This window comes from Triplophysa rosa, linkage group LG6, assembly GCF_024868665.1.
Source record: "Triplophysa rosa linkage group LG6, Trosa_1v2, whole genome shotgun sequence".
In the NCBI taxonomy this organism is placed as follows: domain Eukaryota; kingdom Metazoa; phylum Chordata; class Actinopteri; order Cypriniformes; family Nemacheilidae; genus Triplophysa; species Triplophysa rosa.
Window position 1 is genome coordinate 7288250 of NC_079895.1, and position 24479 is coordinate 7312728.

The 24479-nt window shown below is 37.1% G+C and overlaps 2 protein-coding genes across 2 annotated transcripts; one reads left to right on the forward strand and one right to left on the reverse strand.

Annotated features, from left to right (window-relative positions):
- Positions 1 to 2437: 2437 nt before the first annotated feature.
- On the forward strand, positions 2438 to 21714 carry LOC130555519 (ras-related protein Ral-B). Its single transcript, XM_057335799.1, has 5 exons — positions 2438 to 2556; positions 19373 to 19544; positions 19715 to 19923; positions 20020 to 20197; positions 20644 to 21714. Exons 2-5 carry the CDS (start codon positions 19431 to 19433, stop codon positions 20764 to 20766), a joined length of 624 nt encoding a protein of 207 aa, XP_057191782.1. The 5' UTR covers positions 2438 to 2556; positions 19373 to 19430; the 3' UTR covers positions 20767 to 21714.
- LOC130555520 (ras-related protein Ral-B) lies at positions 9263 to 11595 on the reverse strand. Its single transcript, XM_057335801.1, has 4 exons — positions 11402 to 11595; positions 11023 to 11231; positions 10749 to 10926; positions 9263 to 10302 (listed from the first exon to the last, which is right to left on the reverse strand). The coding sequence occupies exons 1-4, from the start codon at positions 11513 to 11515 to the stop codon at positions 10180 to 10182; spliced, it is 624 nt and encodes a 207-aa protein (XP_057191784.1). The 5' UTR covers positions 11516 to 11595; the 3' UTR covers positions 9263 to 10179.
- Positions 21715 to 24479: the final 2765 nt, after the last annotated feature.

The following is a 24479-nucleotide window of genomic DNA, read 5'->3' on the forward strand; positions in this document are numbered from 1 at the left end:
TTTTTTTGTAAATTAATATGAATACATCAGCAGTTGAAAATAAAACTGAGACAATACAAAGTCAGTTTTCAGAAAACCAAATGAAGGTAGATTTTTTGAAGAAACATACAGGGAAGGAACAAAAAGGAGGTTTATTACTGCATGCCTATTAAATTAGCAATGTAATCAAATACATATACACAACACAATTGTGGTAAAATACCATAGACACATTAAAATCAAAACAGTTACAAACATCTCAACAAATATACACTTTATGTAACAAAGATAGCCATGATGAATCTATATTTTAAATATTGCAGTATAAAAATAGAACATTTATTTAAACTCTTTATATATTTAGTTGAATAATTAATATAAGCGTTTAATATATAAATTAAATAAGATTTTTATGGTTTTTAATTCCGCACTTTATACACTGATGCAGATTTAAGCCTTCGGTGAAAAAAAACTCTGATTTATAACGTTGTTTTACAGTGAAAAAGCTTCCCGCCCGTTTCCATGGTGACTCGTGAAATCTGTGATCTATTGACAATGTCTTCATGTTGTTTCTGTGAGCGCGAGTTAACTCTGGGTATCACAAAGCTAAAGAACTTCACATAAAAATTCTCCATAACTTTTACCCCTGTGAATGATTTTTGTCCAAGTTTATGGATATTAGACCAGATTGTTCTTTTTGTGGTGATGAAAATGAATCAGTGGTTAACTTGTTTTTTAGATGTACAGTAACAAGGTTATTTTGGACTGAGGTTTCATTATTGATTTTTAATTTGTTTAGTAATTTGATTGATATTAAAGAAGAAATGGTCCTGTGTTTATTTTCCAACACTGGCTTCACTACATTGGACAATGCTATCAGAATCCTGTGCTTGCTTGGAAAAGGTTATATCCATAAATGTAATGTTATAGGTTCTAATCCTAATATTATTGTTTTTTGCTCTGAGTTAAAAAGTTTTGCCGAAACCCTTATAAATTGAAGAAAAACAAAAAAGTGTTAAAACACACAAAATATTAGATTAAAACAATAAGCCCCGTGAAGCAGTGGGTTACAGTGCATTTTATAACAGCTAAGGGCGTTGTGGCATGACGCGAAGGAGTGCCTAAAACCCGTAGCTGTTATAAAATGCACTGTAACCCACTGCTTCGCAGGCTTATTGCTTTTATAAAACGGTTATTCCATATGCTTAGCAAGGTTTCATAAAATAAAGTAAATAAAATGATATTTAGGCTATGTGGTGCGGTCAGCCGTTATATATTGAGGTATTTTATAACGGCTTAGAACTCCGCTCAGCCAATCAGAATCAAGGACCAGAACTGACCGTTTTATAATGAGGTATTTTATAACGGCTTAGAACTCCGCTCAGCCAATCAGAATCAAGGACCAGAACTGACCGTTTTATAAGTAATTGTTAGATCACCAGTGAACAGAAATATAATATTTAATTGATTCCTTTCTACCCCCTTACTCTGCTCAAAAACAAAAAAGAAAGTACTTTTTATACTTTTCATTATTATAATTTTTCATTTAAATTTATGATTTTGTTTTTTCTTTTCTGTGTATTATGTTTACAAATGTATTGTTATACATAATATTGAAATGCGTCCCTTGTACTATTTTCAATATAAATGTTTATAATAATAATAATAAAAACTCTGGGTATCTCTCGTGAGGTTGATTAACTTACCCTTCAAACGTGTTCTTGAACCGACATATCCAGAGTAAGCAAGGTTTGGGTTAATCAACCCGGAGTTCAGGGTTTAGCTGAAGGTATGGGTAACCCTGCTTTCTGGAATACCCCCCTGGTGTCGCACATTCAATGCACAGAACACGTCAGCAAACAAAATTCTTAAAAGGTCTAACTTACAATTTAGTCACCTCCAAAGTTCCTGGAATTTCCAGTTACCTCTCACGGAAATTGTAAGGGTACTTCAGGTGATTCACTGCCATGCTTTCATTTTATGAAGTGTATTTATTTAGGAGCATGGATTAGGGCAAAATGATTAGGTTAATAATAAGTTAATACCTAATAAATAAATAAATACCTCAAGTTGCACCAATATTGGGATATATTCTGTTTAATTTAGACATGGACAGTCCACATGACTTTGTTTATTATAACTATTTTTAATTTGTCTCATTTGTATACATGTATTCTCATCTGTATTGTCAATTTATAATTATTTATCATTATCATTTGTATGCATGTATTGTACACGTCTCTTGACATATTTTTTATTTAAAAATGTAAAATTCGTTATTATTTTAATTCTTAAAACGTTTAAATATAAAAATATATGTGTAAAACTAAAAAGATTGCAAAAACACAATACCGTCTGTTCATGACATCATATCTCCCATTTTTCCCTTACTACAGCGCGTCACGGGGCGGGGTGTACTATGATGACACCATATCCGGTTAATTTGCATATCGCGGGGGTGGGGTTTATGGCAAAACCGACAGTGCCTGAGGAACTCCAGTGTGTTACACGGAACAGGCGTTTAATGCGTTCCGCAAGATAGCATCAAGAGACTGTGGAGGACAAAGTTGCCGAGTGGTAATGTGCTTTTATTTACTAAATGTCCATTAATTTGTTCTTTGCTCCGTTTTGGATCGAAAAATCATCTACTTAAAAGCTCTAGCTTTTGTTACGGGTCGACAGTTATTACATTTCCCACGGGGCATATCTGGTCCGTTATGAAAATGTCATCGCTTGAATAAAACGCTACTATTAAATGGATGTCACGTCCTCTGATGTCAGTGTGGTCACGAGAAGCTGGCGTTTTTGCTAATGTTGCGCTTGGTTTATTGATATAAAGCCTGATTTGATCGCCTCGGATTTGCTGCTTAACTTACAAAGTAACTGTATGGCCTGTGTGTTAGTTTCCATAATCAGGGAAACTAGCCATAATGAGTGACAAGGGATCAGTTATGTACCATAAGTTTTTCTTGTATTTTTCTATACATGTTCCTTATTTATGTCACACAATCCTGTTTTGAAATGTTTTGCCTTTTGCAACCCTTTCAGTTTATTAAATCATTAGAGGATAGCCTTTTAGCCATTAATATTAACTCTTTAAAGCCGAATTATTGGGAAATATGTAGTTATCTTTCTATCATGCACATTAACCTTGAAACAGGCCCTCTTGTGTCTTGAGCAGAATCTGTCATGTCAGCTCTTTTGATTGGTGCTTATTTTAGTGGTCGTTTTTTAGTATGTGTAAATATTCCTGTCATTTAGCATCTTAATTCTCAATGAAAATTCATAGACTGTTTGGGTGTAACCTCACTACCAGTACTGGCTCACTCCTCTTATCACAACAAATACGGGAGGGGTAAAGTCCTGGCATAGTTACCTCAAAGTTTTCAACCTAAATATTGTAAAAAGACTTATTGTATTATGTTCCTAAACAACTAAGTTGTTATTTTGAACTATTTCAGTAAGCCATTGTTTGCCTCAAAATATTTTATAAAAAGTAGTGTTCTGTAAAGTCAATAGTTTTGTCATTATTTGCGCACTACATTACAATCTCATTACAAACCCATTTGGAAACCCATTCTTTTTTCAGTTAAACACACATTGAATGTTTGGGAAATCTTTACTAGCAGTCTAGTAACCGTGTTGTAACTCGCCTAGCTATGCCATCTTTTTCCTGACTTTGCTAGTTGTTTTACATGTAGATTAGATTTGTAGAATTGCTGTCGAATAAGAATACATGCTGAACATTTTGTCAGTAGTCAGCTGGTCAGACATTATATCCAGCTTAAACACTGAAGTCTTTTGTCTCTACTCAATAACTTCTAATACGACTACATTGAAAATGTTATGGATTTAAATCGAATTCTGGTAGAGTGCGTCCTATTTCATAGTCGCACCTAAAAGTGACATTTGGTACATGTTAAGACTAAGTCGACCATGTCAGTGTAGAGCATCATTTGATTACTGAAAAATATGGACTGAAAATCATTAATTGTTTTGATGTCCTATCGAGTATTTATTTATCATATGGAAAGTCAATTATTATTTATTTGAGAAAAGGATTTCTGGTTTTTGTTGTAAAAGATATTCAGACATAGGCTATTTATTCCACAATCTAAAGTCAAAGAGAATACATTTTCCAAAAGTACAAACTTTGGCAAGTACTGTTAAGATGGTCATGTGGTCTCAACATGGCAGATACCAGGAATGAGAGGCAACCTTTATGTTGATAAAACCACAATATGTAAGTGGGCTTGACTTCACAGATTTCTATTTGTTCAGTCAGGCCTTGTGACCTGCTGACTGAAAAGAAACCATTGGATAAAGGGCAAGTTCTGCTTTTTATAACAGACTGCCTCATGCCATCTTTATAGTGCATACGGTGTACTTCCTCGACCAGAAAAGTACTTTCCTACAAGCCCCTACATGGTAGCATTCTTTTCTTCGTCTGCAGTTATAGGTTAGTTAACTTTAATGCAAATGTTGCGTTATGAGGTCAGCACATTTTTATTCTAGCCCAATAGTAATGTCGTCTTTTTGCTGTTACATAATCTGGATTGCAGAGAGTCATAAACTGGTCACATGTAAAGTAAGTTGTTTTTTGGTTTTTACTCGAGTGTTGCTCGTAAATGTTCTGGCATGGGATTCTTCTCGTCCTGCAGACCACTCAAGTGTGAAGTGGAGTTTGTGCCTGGATATGCGATAAAATGGTTTGAGATAAACAAAGAGGCTCTGCTGTGGGGTTAAGTGCATGTTTTTAAGGGATGTGTAGGCAGGAGTGGGTGAAATGTCCAGGAATTTATCCATTCTGTACAAATTTGCAAAACATCAATTTTATTTTGGAAACATGAGAAAACCCATGCAGAGATTATTGAGATGTAATCAGATTGATGAATTCGTTTTATATGATTTTGGCTGTAAAACATCCCTGTAAAGTGATGTCTGATTTATGGTGGATGTGGTTTAACTAGCAATATTTTGAACATAAGATAATGGGGTATATGCACACGGAGTGATGACGTATGTCCGCTAAAATCTCCGCCAGCTCCGCCGGCGCACGTAGCGTCCATAGGAAACACAGGTCAACGACGCGAGTCTTATTATCAAAAGACTACGTCATACATCGACAACCAAAAAGGAGAAGCTCTTCAGGCTACCCGTTTCAAGCTGCATTCACAAATATGAAAAAAGCTAAGTAAACTTTTGCACTTACTCGAGGCATGATCACAAAGGCATATAGCAATGTTATAGCAGCCGTAGTGTTGTCGGTTTGCTGAAATGTGAACGTTTTCTTCCTAAACACATAGTTATCACTTGCTGAAACATGACCTCAGCGCATTAAGAGCGGAAGTGGCTTAGCTGGCTGAGATTTTAGCGAACGTATGTCATCGCCCCGTATGCATATACCCCATTGAGTTTTTTGGGGATTTTCACTTTGAAAAATTTACTTTTCCACTATGTAGTTACAAATAGGCATATCTAATTTTCAATGGAATTTAATTTCCATGGCAATTCATTTTACTGAGAGGTTTATGTCAGCTTAATTTCCCTGCCAGCAAATGAAATGCTGAGAAACCGGAGACAGTTTTATTTCAGTTGCACAGGAGAGATTGTTTTTACTAAGATGTGCTGTTGAAATAAAGTGCACCTTTCCCACACAGCAGTGAGTAGCAGTAAATTGGAAATCATCTGATATGGGCAAAAGTAGGACATTTTTAAAACATTCTTATATATTGTGACTGATATTATGGCTGTTCTTGCTTGATGGTTTGCTGGACATTAGTCCTTGATAATGATATTTCAGGGTTTATATGAAAAGACTTTCCAGCAGCACTGTGTAAAGAGGCTGTATACTAGAGCAGTGGTTCTCAAACTTTTCGTTGTAAGGCCCCCTTTGTGTTAAGTGCATCGCTTTGAGGCCCCCCATATAAAGACATAATCTTAAACTTAGAATTTTAATTAAACCAAAAACATTCAGTTATACAATGCTGGAACCTCAATTCTTTTGGTTGGTGGTGTCATTTTTCTGATGTTTGATTGCATAAAATCTATGATAAACTTCTATATTTCATAAAATGCCACAAAATCTGTGACCCCCTGGATCCATCTTGGGGCCCCCCAGGGGGCCACGGCCCCCAGTTTGGGAACCACTGTACTAGAGGACAGCTTAGACTCTCTTTCTGCCAGATATGGGTAACAAAACGGCTATAGGGTCCCAGTTCAGCACCATGGCCTTTTTAAATATCTCAATGAGGCCTCTGTGTCCCAGCTTTAGATGGTTAGTATTCATCAGAGATGGTCACCTTGAGTTTCAGGAGGAAGTGAGCTCTTTAAAGGATGGAGGATCTTTTACATGTCGGCACAGACTGAAGACTTGGGCATGTTTGTGATTTTTTTGGTTTTAAGAATTCGTAAATAAAATATATCAGTATTCTTGATCAGAATCAAGTATTTTAAAGAGTTGTGTATTAAGACATTTTAAACAGAATTTGCAACATGTGTATTTACAAAAAAACTGTAATTTCCTTGCCATTAAAGGGATAGTTCACCCAAAAATAAAACTTCTGACATGAAATACTCAAGCTCAAGTAGTTCCAAACCTGTATAGATTTCTTTGTTTGGTTCAACAAAAAGAAATACATTAAGAAAAATGTTAGCAACTGATATTTTTGAGGTACCATTGACTACTATAGTAGAACAAATATTGTATGTTGTTTTGTTCTAAATATCTTTGTCTTTAACAAAACAAAGAAATGTGTACAGGCTTGGTACAACTTAAGGTTGAGTAATTCATGACAGAATTTTCATTTTTGGGTGAACTATCCCTTTAAGCTTTCAACAATGAAAGTCTGTCTCCCTAGCTAATGACTTAAAGATTAATATGTATGGTTGAATAATGATGTATTAATAAAGCCTTTTTTTCTAACTGACACCTGTGAAATGTCAAAAGTCACCTGTGGAATGAATGAATGACAGAAATATATGTGAACGCCCAAGTAGAAAGTTGTTTCACACATCACTGTGCACTTTCTCATTTAGAGGACAATCATTACACAAAGCTTGACACTGCCCAAAACCACTATTAAATTTACGGTAGGAATCATGAATTCGACAAAGTTGTGTTGCATTGCTCTGTCTGGATAATATGTGTGTGTGCGCATGGAAGTCGTGTACCAAGAATTTACAAAACATGCATTGCTAGCCATGTGTGAGGCCGTTGGTTGTCAATATGAATTAATAGTAAAGAAAAAAATAATTTGAGCTTGCTTTACTTTTAACACTTTATTTAATGTACTGTAGGGTTCTGAGCATTTCCAGAACTTAAGAAAATAGGCCAATGAAGTAATTTGGCTGGAAATCACCTTGGAACCACTTGCTCATATCAGTGATGTCAGAGCCTGGCTTATTTGTCATCATCCTGTTGGAATTACTTTGCTCTTTTTGTTTCGTTTCATACATTCTGTTCTATGATTCTATCACTATAGGGAGGCTCAGAGATGACATACTTTTGTATGCAAAACCTGGAAGCGAGTTAGCATTTTAGGACTTCCGGTTCCATCGCTCCAAAGTATATGGGTTTTTTGAATGGGTTTTTGGTAAATCGCCCGAAATAAGGTCTTTGGTTAACAAAACCTCTAAATATTTTCATGTTTTATTCTATGACATAAAACACACCAATTATTACCCATTTGTGATTTTTTTGAAAGCCTTATTGAAATGGCGGTTGCTAAAAGTGCCTACTTCCTTTGGCGGTCGGGGACGTTAGACGTCATCGCGCATATTAAGCTCACAAATAATGCAACATGTGCACAAATCTCTTAAAACAAAGATGCAGATTAATTCACGGAGCATTTACTTACCAGGGAACACATTTTTTAAAAAGTTTTTAAAGCGTTGTCGGAGGCTTGGTGGTGATGACGTTGATATTGAGCGACCTTAAAGAGTACATTCCTCGAGATCATAAAAAATACATTTCATGAAGTGTTTAATTTTGCCGTATTTGAATGTAAGCAATCAGCCAAGTTGTAAATCCGAAGGTGAACGAAAAACAAAGTTATTAGAATATAAAAAAGGTAATCGACTCTGAATCACGCGAACAAGTCATGACCTGTCCGAATCTTTAACCACAATGTATCTACATCACTAGAAATAATCCCCGCCTAGGACTGACTGCGAAAACTTAACTCTCTCCTCCCCAAACACTGTACTAGCTCGTTCGTGACGTGTGCATCATGTCTAAGAGAAGCTGTGTTCTATGTAGTGAAACTAAGTCAGTCTTATTTTCACTACCAAAGGAAGAACTTCTGAGGAAAAAATGGTTACTATTTATTTTTCAAACGACACCAAAGGAGTATAAACCGAACGTTTTACTTTGCGCGCGTCATTTTACCGAAGATTGCTTCAACAATCTTGGCGCCTTTACTGCAGGATACATTAAACATCTTTCCTTAAAAGATGTTGCAATACCAACTTTATTTGGACCTGTAAGCTCCACCGAATCACAACCTGTAAGTGTGACTCTTTATTTTTGTCTTTACTTAAAATTAAATTTGTGTGACGTTATCTCATGTCTGTGTTTAGCTAACGTTACCGTTATTTTTGGGGTTGTTACTGTTTGTTTACCTAACATTAGCTATAAACTCGTTGCGCTAATGTAAGTGTTCAACCATATTAACTCACAAAGTCTTTATTTCAAGAACTGCGTGGTGTACTATAGTTATAATAACATCTGAAGATACGAACAGCGTACACTGTATGCCGTGATAACTAACTGTTACAAGAGAAGTGTCTAAAACAGTCCTTTTTCTTACTGGCATCTGTATAAGGATTAAAGAATGATTCGTCAGACTCGGGCTCGAACTGGTAAGGTAAAATCGACGCCATCTCTCTCTATACACTGTTAATATCCAACCACCTGCAAACCGTAATACAGCAGTAATGATAGGCGGTCCATTTGCGACACATGCTGAACGCGTTTGACCAATCACAGCAGACTAGACCATATGACCAATCACAGCAGACTAGACCATTTGACCAATCACAGCAGACTAGACCATCTGACCAATCAGATCAGACTACGCTGGCGGAAAGGCGGAGATTACACAGATTGAATCGCTGAACGAATCATTTGAGAGTCAGTCAAGAAGTAAGGTAATAAAAACTGCTTATTATTACGAAATAATAGTATTTTTACATCATGTATGTACATAAACTTGTTGTCGGACACTCCATAAACCAAAATAAGCCCTTAAAAATATTGAGGAATGTACTCTTTAANCAACATATTTTGGATTAACTTGTCTAAAAGCCAGTGGAAAACTACAATAAAAATTGCAGTGTAGGTCAGGTGACATTCGTATAAAAGAGCACTTTTCAAGTACTGCTGAAATCCTCATCAGTCCAGAGTGCTGAACAAACACGAAAAAAAACATGCCTTACTTTCCAAATTTCAGATGGGGAATGCTATAAAGTCATCAGTTTTCTTATGATGATGCTTTGTTGGCACATTTTGGACATTGAATACATTCTTTTCATAAGACAGTGATGGAAACGTAACATTCTACAAAAATATTTCAATATTACATAAAACCATGATGACAAAGCAGTCAGAGGTTAACTTGCAAGCGTTTAAAAACCCATCCTGCTATGGTGCATTTTTTAAACCAGCAGGGGACTCTGTTAGTCTGTGCTACAGCTCTCTCTCTCTCAGTAGCGTGTGTGCATTTCAACAGCATGATTTGTACATTTGAATGTCACGGTATTGTTACAGAACATACATACTGATCTAAAAAAGGTTACTTGCCGCCTATGCCATAATGATGTCACTTCCTCAGACTGAATTCAAATAATTCCATAAAAAAAACTTGATGGGTGTGCATATAATGACTGTTTACTATAGATTTTTCTACACAACACTGTAAGCACAGATAAATTATGAAATAATAAAGTTAGTGTTGGGAGCATGGTGACCACAGTTTTATGAAAGTCCTAAAGTGCCAGTCTTCTTTACAAGTAGCCATACATAGTGGTCATCGTCCAAAAGAAGTATGATTACCTCTCGATCTAGGTGTTAAAATGAATGAGAGAATGAAGAACTAGGATTGCGATAATGGCGTTCCCTCGACCAGTACAAAACAATAAAGAAAAGGCTCTGACTAAAGAGTTGAAAGTCGTTTTGGCGTGGAAAAGTCCAAGTGCAATTCAAAGTAAACAGCATCGCTCTTTGAAACTCTTCTTGTTCTTCTTGTTCTTTCCCTTCCCATTTTTGTCCTTATTTTCTGACATTTTTTTAGACCGAACCTCCCTCATTAGATCAAAAAACACCTTCGAGAAACACAAAACCATCATTATTCCTCAAAATAAGAAAGTTGTTTTTGTTAATGATGCCAAACAAAACTACAATTAAAACTAAAACTAGCCGTAAACATGCGAAAAAGAGGCTGCAAAAAAAACTAAACATTAAAGTATAAGTAATTGAAATATAAGACAATGTAAAGTGTTCAACAGTTCTTCATATGACCAAATTGTGACGCTGTATTGATGGCATGCTTACATCAAAAGACATAATAATACCAACCTGCGTGATGCTGTATTTACTAAATAGTAACCATCATTAATATGTTAAAACCTGCATATTTATCATTCAGAAATGCTGCCTGGATCCATTTAATAAAAACAAATGTAACTGTATCCCTAAGTATGATCTATTCACATCCCTTATTTGTATTATATTATAATAAGCATTTGTTTTCATAGAACACACAACATACCTTGTCCACATTGGCTCGTGTCTTAGCCGAAGTCTCTACATACTGCACGCCCCACTCCTCAGCTTTTCCTCTGGCCTCATCCACCGAAACCTGTCTCCGATCCTCAAGGTCCGACTTATTTCCAACCAAAAGCAGTGGAATCTTATCTTCCTCCGCTTTAACCCGCAGAATCTGTTCCCTGTAAACACACACACGCTGACAGTTCTGCATGTAATGTCGGGTGATACAATTTTCCGTCTATACTAGGTCACATTAGAAGTGGAATTTTGCTGACCTGAATTCCACAGTGGCCGTGAAAGACTCGTGCTCTGTTATGGAGAACACCAACAGGAAACCCTCGCCGCTACGGAAATAATTGTCTCGGATAGCAGCGTAGTCTTCCTGCCCCGCCGTGTCCAAAATGTCAATCTGCACCTCCTCTCCATCCAACACCACTTTCTTCCTGTAGCTGTCAGCCTTTGTGGGCTCATAATCTTCAACAAACTGAGAGCCGAAGAATAAGCTCAATATATTTTCAACAAATATTTTCTTAGAACATGGGGCAGGAGAAAGAAATGGTGAGATCAAGACTCACAGCATCCTCAAAACTGTACTGCTTATTATAATTTACTTATTTCGGCAAATTTTGTAAAGCATTTGGTCTGTTGGCTTACCTCATCATACATAAACTGAAGTGTGAGTGCAGACTTTCCTACACCTCCACTGCCCACCATTATGACCTTGTGCAGGGCCAGCGAGCTCTGATTCTTACTCTTATTGGCTGCCATATTTAAACGACTTCCTCAGGTACGCCACAAGATGCCCGCACACACAAACTGGAACCACCTGCAGAAAAAAGAATAATGTAATATATTGTTATTATTATGTCTACATTAACATTTTCCCCAAGGAAATACCAGTACTTGCAAGGCAGCAAAAGAATAGTGTTAAATATATGAAGCGTTTTATAAAATGATTCATAAAACCTAACCTTCCAATGACCATATAGACTACAGAGGAAGGTTACGTTACTAGACTACTTCTCCAGAGGAAAAGAGAACATGACCCACTGCTTCCAGCTATTGTTCCTGCAGGCTGTCATTTTGGGGATCACAATGGGAAACTGGGACACAGGAAGACATCGGAATCTGCTAACCAAGGGTTTTGTCCCTTAAACAGTCACGCCAGTAGATATGGGCAGAATAATCCATTCATCCAATAGAATTCCTTACACATTTGATCATTTTTACCAGACTCTTAATGCATGTAAACTAAAAGATAACATTATTCTTAGCAAATGAATGCTAGCATCAGTGCAAAATTAATTTTGTAATTAATTTTGTAACAGCTTAGCAAAACACAAAATGTATAGATTGTGCACATTTACTGTGGCTAAAAGAATTCACAATAATGACATTACTGTTGTTCTGAAATGTTTTTAAATAAATAAAGCTATATGTCAAATTAATCTTTAATTTTGTGTCGTCTCTTTATTTGTCCAATGAATCACACTTAAAATTTGACTCTAGGGAGGTGAAGAGCGTTTGTAACCATTGTTGCTCTGTCTAAAGGCAAAATTGTAAACCGCATCATTTGTGATATTATCATTTGTGTCAGTGTAGTATTAACACAATATCAATCTTTGTTTTAATTTTTAGGATTATTGTCAATATCCGTATATTGTGACATCCCTATATAGATTACAAACTACTGAATTCTATAATAGCGTGGGAAGTTGTGATGGTGAAAAATATTCATACACTATAAAAAACCTTTGCATTGTGCCCATCAAACATGCCTTGATATTTCTTACGAACCCAAGTGCCCACTGATAGACATGTGAATATGTGAACCGCTGTATTAAAGGTATGGCAAAACCTTCACCAGTCAACATATTACAATATAAAAAGCAGCCTTGGCAAAACATCCAAATCAAATGGCAAAGAGACACCACAGTGGAATACATGCACAATGCCATCTCCATTCCAGAAAATGCCAGTTAAACAGGGTTAAACATTGGCTGGGCATACTACAATCATAGCAGATTTGACCTACATATGCATGCTGCTTAAGTATGGCGACCACCTTCTGAAATATTAATGATTCCTCCCACGGCTGGAAGAATTCATTAGGATTCCCTGAACGCAGTCTACAATCCAGTCCACTCGTACATCAAGCCCCTCTGAGACTGACCCGTCGAGCTGCCATACCACTGAAAGCGGTGGGCACGCTCGAGTCGTGTCACTAGATGGGCCTCACTGCGACTGATGGAGAAGAGTGCAGAGAGATCGATGGAGAGATCTATGCTGATTGAATTCCCACACAACACAGATTCATTCATTTTCAGAAGTTTCAATGAGGGCCAGGCCGGTTCAGCAGAGGGGGGCGATTTCACGCATGAGAGAGGGCAATGCCCGCAGCTTGAGTGAAGTGGCACGCTGACCTATTCAATCTCACCCTCCCTGATCGCAGGGCTGCTGGAGACAATCACGGCACACGTCAGGAGCTAGAGCAAGGACAAGAGAGAGGGCAGAGCAAAGCATAGCAGGTGACATTCACTGGAACGGGGCCAGCGTTAGGCAGGTTGTCCAGCACACTTTTATTCACTGATAAAGCATTCGGAGGGTATGACTTAAAATCTAACAGCTATGAATGACTGCACAAGCAAAATGTTCAACACTATCATATGCCTTTACATTTAATTGTAATGTAGAGTATCTATTTTCATGAAGTATAGAAATAGTAGCTACTTAATTTATCTTGGACGATTTTTACATCGTTTTTGTTTTGTACAATGAAAGTGATCGTTTCGCTTAATAAGAAAAATGCAAATAATTGTGTTTGACAGATTTCCACAAGTTAAATTTCTGGAAGTTACAGTATGTTTTAAATAATACTTTTAACACAGAATCCTAATGATATGATATGACACCTTCAAGGCAATTTTTTAGACTTAATTTGGACTTCAATTAAATTCATTGTGCCAGCTTGTGAAAATATTTAAGACTGGCCCTAAAACTCACACAAATAAGTACAATACAAGATTTTATTACACTCTAAAAATGTTGGGTTATTTGAACCTATCGTTGGGTCAATAATGGACAAACCCAACAGTTGGTTTAAATTAACCCAGAATATGGTTATTATTTTTGACCCAACAATGGGTTAAAACAACCCAGCATAGGGTCATTTATAACCCAACGGTTGGTTGAAACAGCCCAACATTTTTTAGAGTGTACAGAGAGTTTAAAGTGATAGTTAACCCAAAAATAAAAATTCTGTTATCATTTACTCAACCTTATATCATTTCAAACCTGTATGACTTTCTTCCGCAGAACACAGAACAAGAAGGTATTGTGAAGAATGTTGTTAACTGGCACCTATTCACTTGCATTGGTTTTGTGTCCATACAACAGCGCTGTACGGTTACCAACTTTCATCAAAATATCTTCTTTTTTGATCTGTGTCATACAGTCATACAGGTTTGATATGATAAGAGGGTGAGTAAATTATGTAATTTAATACAATTAATATACCATAAAATATTAATAAAAAAATAATACTCATACATTTTACATAAAATAGTTCTATATTATAACCAAACACAAACCGGAAGTTAACTTCAGGCCAGCGTGTGTGTCCGATGAAACCGCCTAACTAAATCTGTTTAAATGAATTGCAAAGTGTTCATGTACAGTACCATGAACTTTAATCCTAAGGTTTAGTCACAACACATTATTTCCATGTATGAAAATGTTTAGTGCTCCGTCCTTATCAGCTTAACCTTGTGTTTTCCAAACCCTTGATTTTGTTCCTCTGTGGAACAAGAGGGGAAATTATAAAGGCTGAGTAAACAGCTTCTCAGTGTTGTCTTCAGCTCTCTTCTAATGTTTGTTTCGGTAAAAAAAGGTTTGTAAATGCATAGTAGTTAACAGAATTTTCATGTGAACTCTCCCTTTAAGCCATGTAGTTGGATTTTACCAAAAAGGTCTGTACAGGCCATCTGACATGCTGTGCTAGAGGAAATATTTAACCTACAGGAAACCAGATGACTTTTTCTTCACTAAACTGGCCTGTTTGGAACTTCCTGCCCAGATTGATGGGAAAAACAGGGGAATAACTGGGCCAAGTCTTAACAGAGCTCCAAATATCCCCTCTCTGCTTTCACATTATGCACTTACTATCCTGCATACTTTCCCTGTACATGCTCATCTCTTCAAGACCAATGTCAGCAGGGAACAAAAGCAAAGATAAGCTCTCTTAGAAGAGTTAGACAAACCTAACTCTAGTGCACTGCAAAAAGAATGTTTACCAAAGGAAGAACTTTGCAGGCAATCTTTGTAAAGAGCAAATTGGTTCTTTCTGATACAAGTAGCAACATGCCTTAAACTCAATGGAGAGGACCAGAGATGATGTATTTTTGTAGGCTAACCCGGAAGTAAGTGCCGCGCAGGTTCCCTCGACCGAAAGCCTATGCATTTTTCCCATAGACTTTTGGAAGATCGCAAAAAATAAGCTCCGTGATTAACAAAGGTTTATGATGTTTACAAGTTTTGTCTATCACAAAGATTTTTATTTCTCCAAAGCAATTTTAGGAGAAACATCTGAGACTACGTTGATACCCAGACGAAACAGAACTCCAACAAATCTTCTAAGCTATGAAAGAGCAACATTCTCTCTCTCTCTCTGCGCTGGTTGCTAGTTGATCGTTTCTCGAGTCATGTTCGGTAAAATTTATTCGGCCATTTCACATATTCGGCCGAATACCGAACATGCGTTTTTTGCTATTTTCGGCCGAATATATTCGGTGGCCGAACATTCGGTGCATCCCTAGTTGTCTGTTAACAGCATCTTGTTATCTTTTTACTTCTGCCGATTTTATTTTGGCTTCAAAAGTAACAAATGTTGTGTTAATTTGTAAAGATGATCTTGATAGACAAAACTTGTAAACATCATAAACCTTTGTTAATCACGGAGCTTATTTTTTGCGATCTTCCAAAAGTCTATGGGAAAAATGCATAGGCTTTCGGTCGAGGGAACCTGCGCGGCACTTACTTCCGGGTTAGCCTACAAAAATACATCATCTCTGGTCCTCTCCATTGAGTTTAAGGCATGTTGCTACTTGTATCAGAAAGAACCAATTTGCTCTTTACAAAGATTGCCTGCAAAGTTCTTCCTTTGGTAAACATTCTTTTTGCAGTGCACTAGAGTTAGGTTAGTCTAACTCTTCTAAGAGAGCTTATCTTTGCTTTTGTTCCCTGCTGACATTGGTCTTGAAGAGATGAGCATGTACAGGGAAAGTATGCAGGATAGTAAGTGCATAATGTGAAAGCAGAGAGGGGATATTTGGAGCTCTGTTAAGACTTGGCCCAGTTATTCCCCTGTTTTTCCCATCAATCTGGGCAGGAAGTTCCAAACAGGCCAGTTTAGTGAAGAAAAAGTCATCTGGTTTCCTGTAGGTTAAATATTTCCTCTAGCACAGCATGTCAGATGGCCTGTACAGACCTTTTTGGTAAAATCCAACTACATGGCTTAAAGGGAGAGTTCACATGAAAATTCTGTTAACTACTATGCATTTACAAACCTTTTTTTACCGAAACAAACATTAGAAGAGAGCTGAAGACAACACTGAGAAGCTGTTTACTCAGCCTTTATAATTTCCCCTCTTGTTCCACAGAGGAACAAAATCAAGGGTTTGGAAAACACAAGGTTAAGCTGATAAGGACGGAGCACTAAACATTTTCATACATGGAAATAATGTGTTGTGACTAAACCTTAGGATTAAAGTTCATGGTACTGTACATGAACACTTTGCAATTCATTTAAACAGATTTAGTTAGGCGGTTTCATCGGACACACACGCTGGCCTGAAGTTAACTTCCGGTTTGTGTTTGGTTATAATATAGAACTATTTTATGTAAAATGTATGAGTATTATTTTTTTATTAATATTTTATGGTATATTAATTGTATTAAATTACATAATTTACTCACCCTCTTATCATATCAAACCTGTATGACTGTATGACACAGATCAAAAAAGAAGATATTTTGAAGAAAGTTGGTAACCGTACAGCGCTGTTGTATGGACACAAAACCAATGCAAGTGAATAGGTGCCAGTTAACAACATTCTTCACAATACCTTCTTGTTCTGTGTTCTGCGGAAGAAAGTCATACAGGTTTGAAATGATATAAGGTTGAGTAAATGATAACAGAATTTTTATTTTTGGGTTAACTATCACTTTAAACTCTCTGTACACTCTAAAAAATGTTGGGCTGTTTCAACCAACCGTTGGGTTATAAATGACCCTATGCTGGGTTGTTTTAACCCATTGTTGGGTCAAAAATAATAACCATATTCTGGGTTAATTTAAACCAACTGTTGGGTTTGTCCATTATTGACCCAACGATAGGTTCAAATAACCCAACATTTTTAGAGTGTAATAAAATCTTGTATTGTACTTATTTGTGTGAGTTTTAGGGCCAGTCTTAAATATTTTCACAAGCTGGCACAATGAATTTAATTGAAGTCCAAATTAAGTCTAAAAAATTGCCTTGAAGGTGTCATATCATATCATTAGGATTCTGTGTTAAAAGTATTATTTAAAACATACTGTAACTTCCAGAAATTTAACTTGTGGAAATCTGTCAAACACAATTATTTGCATTTTTCTTATTAAGCGAAACGATCACTTTCATTGTACAAAACAAAAACGATGTAAAAATCGTCCAAGATAAAATAAGTAGCTACTATTTCTATACTTCATGAAAAAAGATACTATACATTACAATTAAATGTAAAGGCATAATAGTGTTGAACATTTTGCTTGTGCAGTCATTCATAGCTGTTAGATTTTAAGTCATACCCTCCGAATGCTTTATCAGTGAATAAAAGTGTGCTGGACAACCTGCCTAACGCTGGCCCCGTTCCAGTGAATGTCACCTGCTATGCTTTGCTCTGCCCTCTCTCTTGTCCTTGCTCGAGCTCCTGACGTGTGCCGTGATTGTCTCCAGCAGCCCTGCGATCAGGGAGGGTGAGATTGAATAGGTCAGCGTGCCACTTCACTCAAGCAGCGGGCATTGCCCTCTCTCATGCGTGAAATCGCCCCCCTCTGCTGAACCGGCCTGGCCCTCATTGAAACTTCTGAAAATGAATGAATCTGTGTTGTGTGGGAATTCAATCAGCATAGATCTCTCCATCGATCTCTCTGCACTCTTCTCCATCAGTCGCAGTGAGGCCCATCTAGTGACACGACTCGAGCGTGCCCACCGCTTTCAGTGGAATGGCAGCTCGACGGGTCAGTCTCAGAGGGGCTTGATGTACGAGTGGACTGGATTGTAGACTGCGTTCAGGGAATCCTAATGAATTCTTCCAGCCGTGGGAGGAATCATTAATATTTCAGAAGGTGGTCGCCATACTTAAGCAGCATGCATATGTAGGTCAAATCTGCTATGATTGTAGTATGCCCAGCCAATGTTTAACCCTGTTTAACTGGCATTTTCTGGAATGGAGATGGCATTGTGCATGTATTCCACTGTGGTGTCTCTTTGCCATTTGATTTGGATGTTTTGCCAAGGCTGCTTTTTATATTGTAATATGTTGACTGGTGAAGGTTTTGCCATACCTTTAATACAGCGGTTCACATATTCACATGTCTATCAGTGGGCACTTGGGTTCGTAAGAAATATCAAGGCATGTTTGATGGGCACAATGCAAAGGTTTTTTATAGTGTATGAATATTTTTCACCATCACAACTTCCCACGCTATTATAGAATTCAGTAGTTTGTAATCTATATAGGGATGTCACAATATACGGATATTGACAATAATCCTAAAAATTAAAACAAAGATTGATATTGTGTTAATACTACACTGACACAAATGATAATATCACAAATGATGCGGTTTACAATTTTGCCTTTAGACAGAGCAACAATGGTTACAAACGCTCTTCACCTCCCTAGAGTCAAATTTTAAGTGTGATTCATTGGACAAATAAAGAGACGACACAAAATTAAAGATTAATTTGACATATAGCTTTATTTATTTAAAAACATTTCAGAACAACAGTAATGTCATTATTGTGAATTCTTTTAGCCACAGTAAATGTGCACAATCTATACATTTTGTGTTTTGCTAAGCTGTTACAAAATTAATTACAAAATTAATTTTGCACTGATGCTAGCATTCATTTGCTAAGAATAATGTTATCTTTTAGTTTACATGCATTAAGAGTCTGGTAAAAATGATCAAATGTGTAAGGAATTCTATTGGATGAATGGATTATTCTGCCCATATCTACTGGCGTGACTGTTTAAGGGACAAAACCCTTGGTTAGCAGATTCCGATGTCTTCCTGTGACCCAGTTTCCCATTGTGATCCCCAAAATGACAGCCTGCAGGAACAATAGCTGGAAGCAGTGGGTCATGTTCTCTTTTCCTCTGGAGAAGTAGTCTAGTAACGTAACCTTCCTCTGTAGTCTATATGGTCATTGGAAGGTTAGGTTTTATGAATCATTTTATAAAACGCTTCATATATTTAACACTATTCTTTTGCTGCCTTGCAAGTACTGGTATTTCCTTGGGGAAAATGTTAATGTAGACATAATAATAACAATATATTACAATATTCTTTTTTCTGCAGGTGGTTCCAGTTTGTGTGTGCGGGCATCTTGTGGCGTACCTGAGGAAGTCGTTTAAATATGGCAGCCAATAAGAGTAAGAATCAGAGCTCGCTGGCCCTGCACAAGGTCATAATGGTGGGCAGTGGAGGTGTAGGAAAGTCTGCACTCACACTTCAGTTTATGTATGATGAGGTAAGCCAACAGACCAAATGCTTTACAAAATTTGCCGAAATAAGTAAATTATAATAAGCAGTACAGTTTTGAGGATGCTGTGAGTCTTGATCTCACCATTTCTTTCTCCTGCCCCATGTTCTAAGAAAATATTTGTTGAAAATATATTGAGCTTATTCTTCGGCACTCAGTTTGTTGAAGATTATGAGCCCACAAAGGCTGACAGCTACAGGAAGAAAGTGGTGTTGGATGGAGAGGAGGTGCAGATTGACATTTTGGACACGGCGGGGCAGGAAGACTACGCAGCTATCCGAGACAATTATTTCCGTAGCGGCGAGGGTTTCCTGTTGGTGTTCTCCATAACAGAGCACGAGTCTTTCACGGCCACTGTGGAATTCAGGTCAGCAAAATTCCACTTCTAATGTGACCTAGTATAGACGGAAAATTGTATCACCCGACATTACATGCAGAACTGTCAGCGTGTGTGTGTTTACAGGGAACAGATTCTGCGGGTTAAAGCGGAGGAAGATAAGATTCCACTGCTTTTGGTTGGAAATAAGTCGGACCTTGAGGATCGGAGACAGGTTTCGGTGGATGAGGCCAGAGGAAAAGCTGAGGAGTGGGGCGTGCAGTATGTAGAGACTTCGGCTAAGACACGAGCCAATGTGGACAAGGTATGTTGTGTGTTCTATGAAAACAAATGCTTATTATAATATAATACAAATAAGGGATGTGAATAGATCATACATAGGGATACAGTTACATTTGCTTTTATTAAATGGATCCAGGCAGCATTTCTGAATGATAAATATGCAGGTTTCAACATATTAATGATGGTTACTATTTAGTAAATACAGCATCACGCAGGTTGGTATTATTATGTCTTTTGATGTAAGCATGCCATCAATACAGCGTCACAATTTGGTCATATGAAGAACTGTTGAACACTTTACATTGACTTATATTTCAATTACTTATACTTTAATGTTTAGTTTTTTTTGCAGCCTCTTTTTCGCATGTTTACGGCTAGTTTTAGTTTTAATTGTAGTTTTGTTTGGCATCATTAACAAAAACAACTTTCTTATTTTGAGGAATAATGATGGTTTTGTGTTTCTCGAAGGTGTTTTTTGATCTAATGAGGGAGGTTCGGTCTAAAAAAATGTCAGAAAATAAGGACAAAAATGGGAAGGGAAAGAACAAGAAGAACAAGAAGAGTTTCAAAGAGCGATGCTGTTTACTTTGAATTGCACTTGGACTTTTCCACGCCAAAACGACTTTCAACTCTTAAGTCAGAGCCTTTTCTTTATTGTTTTGTACTGGTCGAGGGAACGCCATTATCGCAATCCTAGTTCTTCATTCACTCATTCATTTTAACACCTAGATCGAGAGGTAATCATACTTCTTTTGGACGATGACCACTATGTATGGCTACTTGTAAAGAAGACTGGCACTTTAGGACTTTCATAAAACTGTGGTCACCATGCTCCCAACACTAACTTTATTATTTCATAATTTATCTGTGCTTACAGTGTTGTGTAGAAAAATCTATAGTAAACAGTCATTATATGCACACCCATCAAGTTTTTTTTATGGAATTATTTGAATTCAGTCTGAGGAAGTGACATCATTATGGCATAGGCGGCAAGTAACCTTTTTTAGATCAGTATGTATGTTCTGTAACAATACCGTGACATTCAAATGTACAAATCATGCTGTTGAAAAGCACACACGCTACTGAGAGAGAGAGAGCTGTAGCACAGACTAACAGAGTCCCCTGCTGGTTTAAAAAATGCACCATAGCAGGATGGGTTTTTAAACGCTTGCAAGTTAACCTCTGACTGCTTTGTCATCATGGATTTATGTAATATTGAAATATTTTTGTAGAATGTTACGTTTCCATCACTGTCTTATGAAAAGAATGTATTCAATGTCCAAAATGTGCCAACAAAGCATCATCATAAGAAAACTGATGACTTTATAGCATTCCCCATCTGAAATTTGGAAAGTAAGGCATGTTTTTTTTCGTGTTTGTTCAGCACTCTGGACTGATGAGGATTTCAGCAGTACTTGAAAAGTGCTCTTTTATACGAATGTCACCTGACCTACACTGCAATTTTTATTGTAGTTTTCCACTGGCTTTTAGACAAGTTAATCCAAAATATGTTGCCAAATAAACATTTTCTCCTTTGTATCCGTACTTCTTCATATTTGGGATTTTAAGACTCACAGTATGTAGAATTAAAACCTGTGCAATACATGTGAAATACAGTGATAAAACAGATGAATTAAAGTGACGCTTCACCCAAAAATGAAAATTCTGTCATCATTTACTAACCCTCGTCATTTCAAATCTGACTTTCTTACTTCTACAGAACACAAAAGAAGAGTTTTTGAAGATTGTTGGTAACCATACAATGGTGATACCCATTGACTTGCACTGGTTTTGTGTCTGTACAATAGAAGTGAATGGGTACCGCCATTGTTCGGTTGCCAACATTAATCAAAATATCTTCTTTTGTGTTCTGCAAAAGAAAGTCAGGTTTAAAATGAAAAGAGGGTGAGTAAATGAAATCAGTATTTTCATTTTTGGGTGAACTATCCTTTCAAGGGGTTTTCTCAAGGTTAGATTTAATAGAGGGATTCTCTCTTTCCAGGCCTGGAGAATTCATGTTCGAAAATCACATTTATGTACACATGTAAAGGGGTTCTTTTTGAGATATGAGGCATTTAGAGGGTTCATTTCTAAAATAATATATTACTTCAGAAGATTAAAACTTTAGTTTTGAAATCGGAAATCTAGCCTGCATTCTTTTAAAAATCATTGCATATATTACGGAGGGTAAATCATGTTTAAGTCAATTTTCATCATTGAAACCTGAATCTTCTACAGTCGTGGCCAAATTGTGATGAATTATGATGGCGAATTGCATATACTCCAGAATGTTATGAAGAATGATCAGATGAATTGAATTTTATTGTGAAGTCCCTCTTTGCCAGGAAAATGAACTTAGTCCAAAAAAAATGTACATTCCATTTCAACCCCGCCACAAAAAGACCAGCTGACATCATGTCAGTGATTCTCTGGTTAACACAGGTGAGAGTGTTGACGAGGACAAGGCTGGACATCACTCTGTAATGCCGATTGAATTAGAATAACAGACTGGAAGCTTTAAAAGGAGGGTGGTGCTGGAAATCATCGTTCTTCCTTTGTTAGCCATGGTTACCTGCAAGGAAACACGTGCAGTCATCATTGCTTTGCACAAAAAGGGATTCACAGGCAAGGCTATTGCTGCTGGTAAGGTTGCATCAACCATTTATTGGATCATCAGAAACTTCAAGGAGAAAGGTTAAATTGTTGTGAAGAAGGCTTCAGGGCGCGCAAGGAAGTCCAGCAAGCGCCATGATCATCTTCTACAGTTCATTCAGCTGCGAGATCGGGGCACCACCAGTGCAGAGCTTGCTCAGGAATGGCAGCAGGCAGGTGTGAGCGCATCTGCACGCACAGTGAGGCGAGGACTTTTTGAGGATGGCCTGGTGTCAAGAAGGGTAGCAAAGAAGCCACTTCTCTCTAGGAAAAACATCAAGGACAGACTGATATTCTGCAAAAGATACAGGGATTTGACTGCTGAGGACTGGGGTAAAGTCATTTTCTCTGATGAATCCCCTTTCCGATTGTTTGGGGCATCCGGAAAAAAGACTGTCCGGAGAAGAAAAGGTGAGCACTACAATCAGTCCTGTGTCATGCCAACAGTAAAACATCCTGAGAGCATTCATGTGTGGGGTTGCTTCTCAGCCAAGGGCTCAAGAACACAGCCATAATCAAAGAATGGTACAAAAACATCCTCAAGAGAGCAACTTCTTCCAACCATCCAAGAACAGTTTGGTGATGAACAATGCCTTTTCCAGCACGATGGTGCGCCTTGCCATAAGGCAAAAGTGACTAAGTGGCTAAAAAAACTAAGTGGCTCAGGGACCAAAACATCAACATTTTGGGTCCATGGCCAGGAAATCCCATTGAGAAGTTGTGCTCAATCCTCAAGCAAAACAAAAACCTACAAATTCTGGCAAGCGTTGATTTTGCAAGAATGGGCTGCCATCAGTGAGGATGTGGCCCAGAAGTTGATTGACAGCATGCCCGGGCGAATTGCAGAGGTCTTGAAAAAGAAGGGTCAACACTGCAAATATTGAGTCTTTGCGTAAACATAATGTAATTGTCAATAAAAGCCTTTGACACTTATGAAATGATTGTAATTATACTTCAGTATACCATAGTAACATCTGACAAAAGCATATCAAAATCATTGAAGCAGTAGACTTTGTGAAAATTAATATTTGTGTCATTCTCAAAACATTTGGCCAAGACTGTACACTACAGCAAACTTCTGTAAAGAAACTCTGCAGTCTACCACTGGATGGCAGTCACGTATTTTCCACATAACCAGATTTTTTAAAATATATTGATCAGTGGTTGTCATGGAGAGCTATAATGCTGGTTGTTGTTTGGATATTTTCATTTAGCAGCAATTGCCAAACAAATGCAATGAAGGATTTTTGATGTAAAGGACAAAATGATAAGCTTAGTTTTGTAAAGTCAATTAAATTTTGATGGTGTCAGCCTGTAGCTCCGAATACGTCGTGATCAATAATAACCAGCAATATCCTCACGTGAACGCATATTCAATGTTCTTATTTATTATATCGTAGAGTTTCCATTTTTTTGTTCACCCTTAAACCTTATAATTCTATTTATTTGCATTTGTCTTATTAACACTAAAATATATACGAGAAGTCATTTTATTACTTGTATAAAACATATTTATTTTCTTATGCTATAGACTGTTTCAGTGGCAACAACATAAACAAACATATGTGGCCCAAACTTCTGATAGACCTCTGCAAAGAATCAATAATTGTTGAGTAGTTTTAATTTAGTTCAATACAATTATTTTACAATAA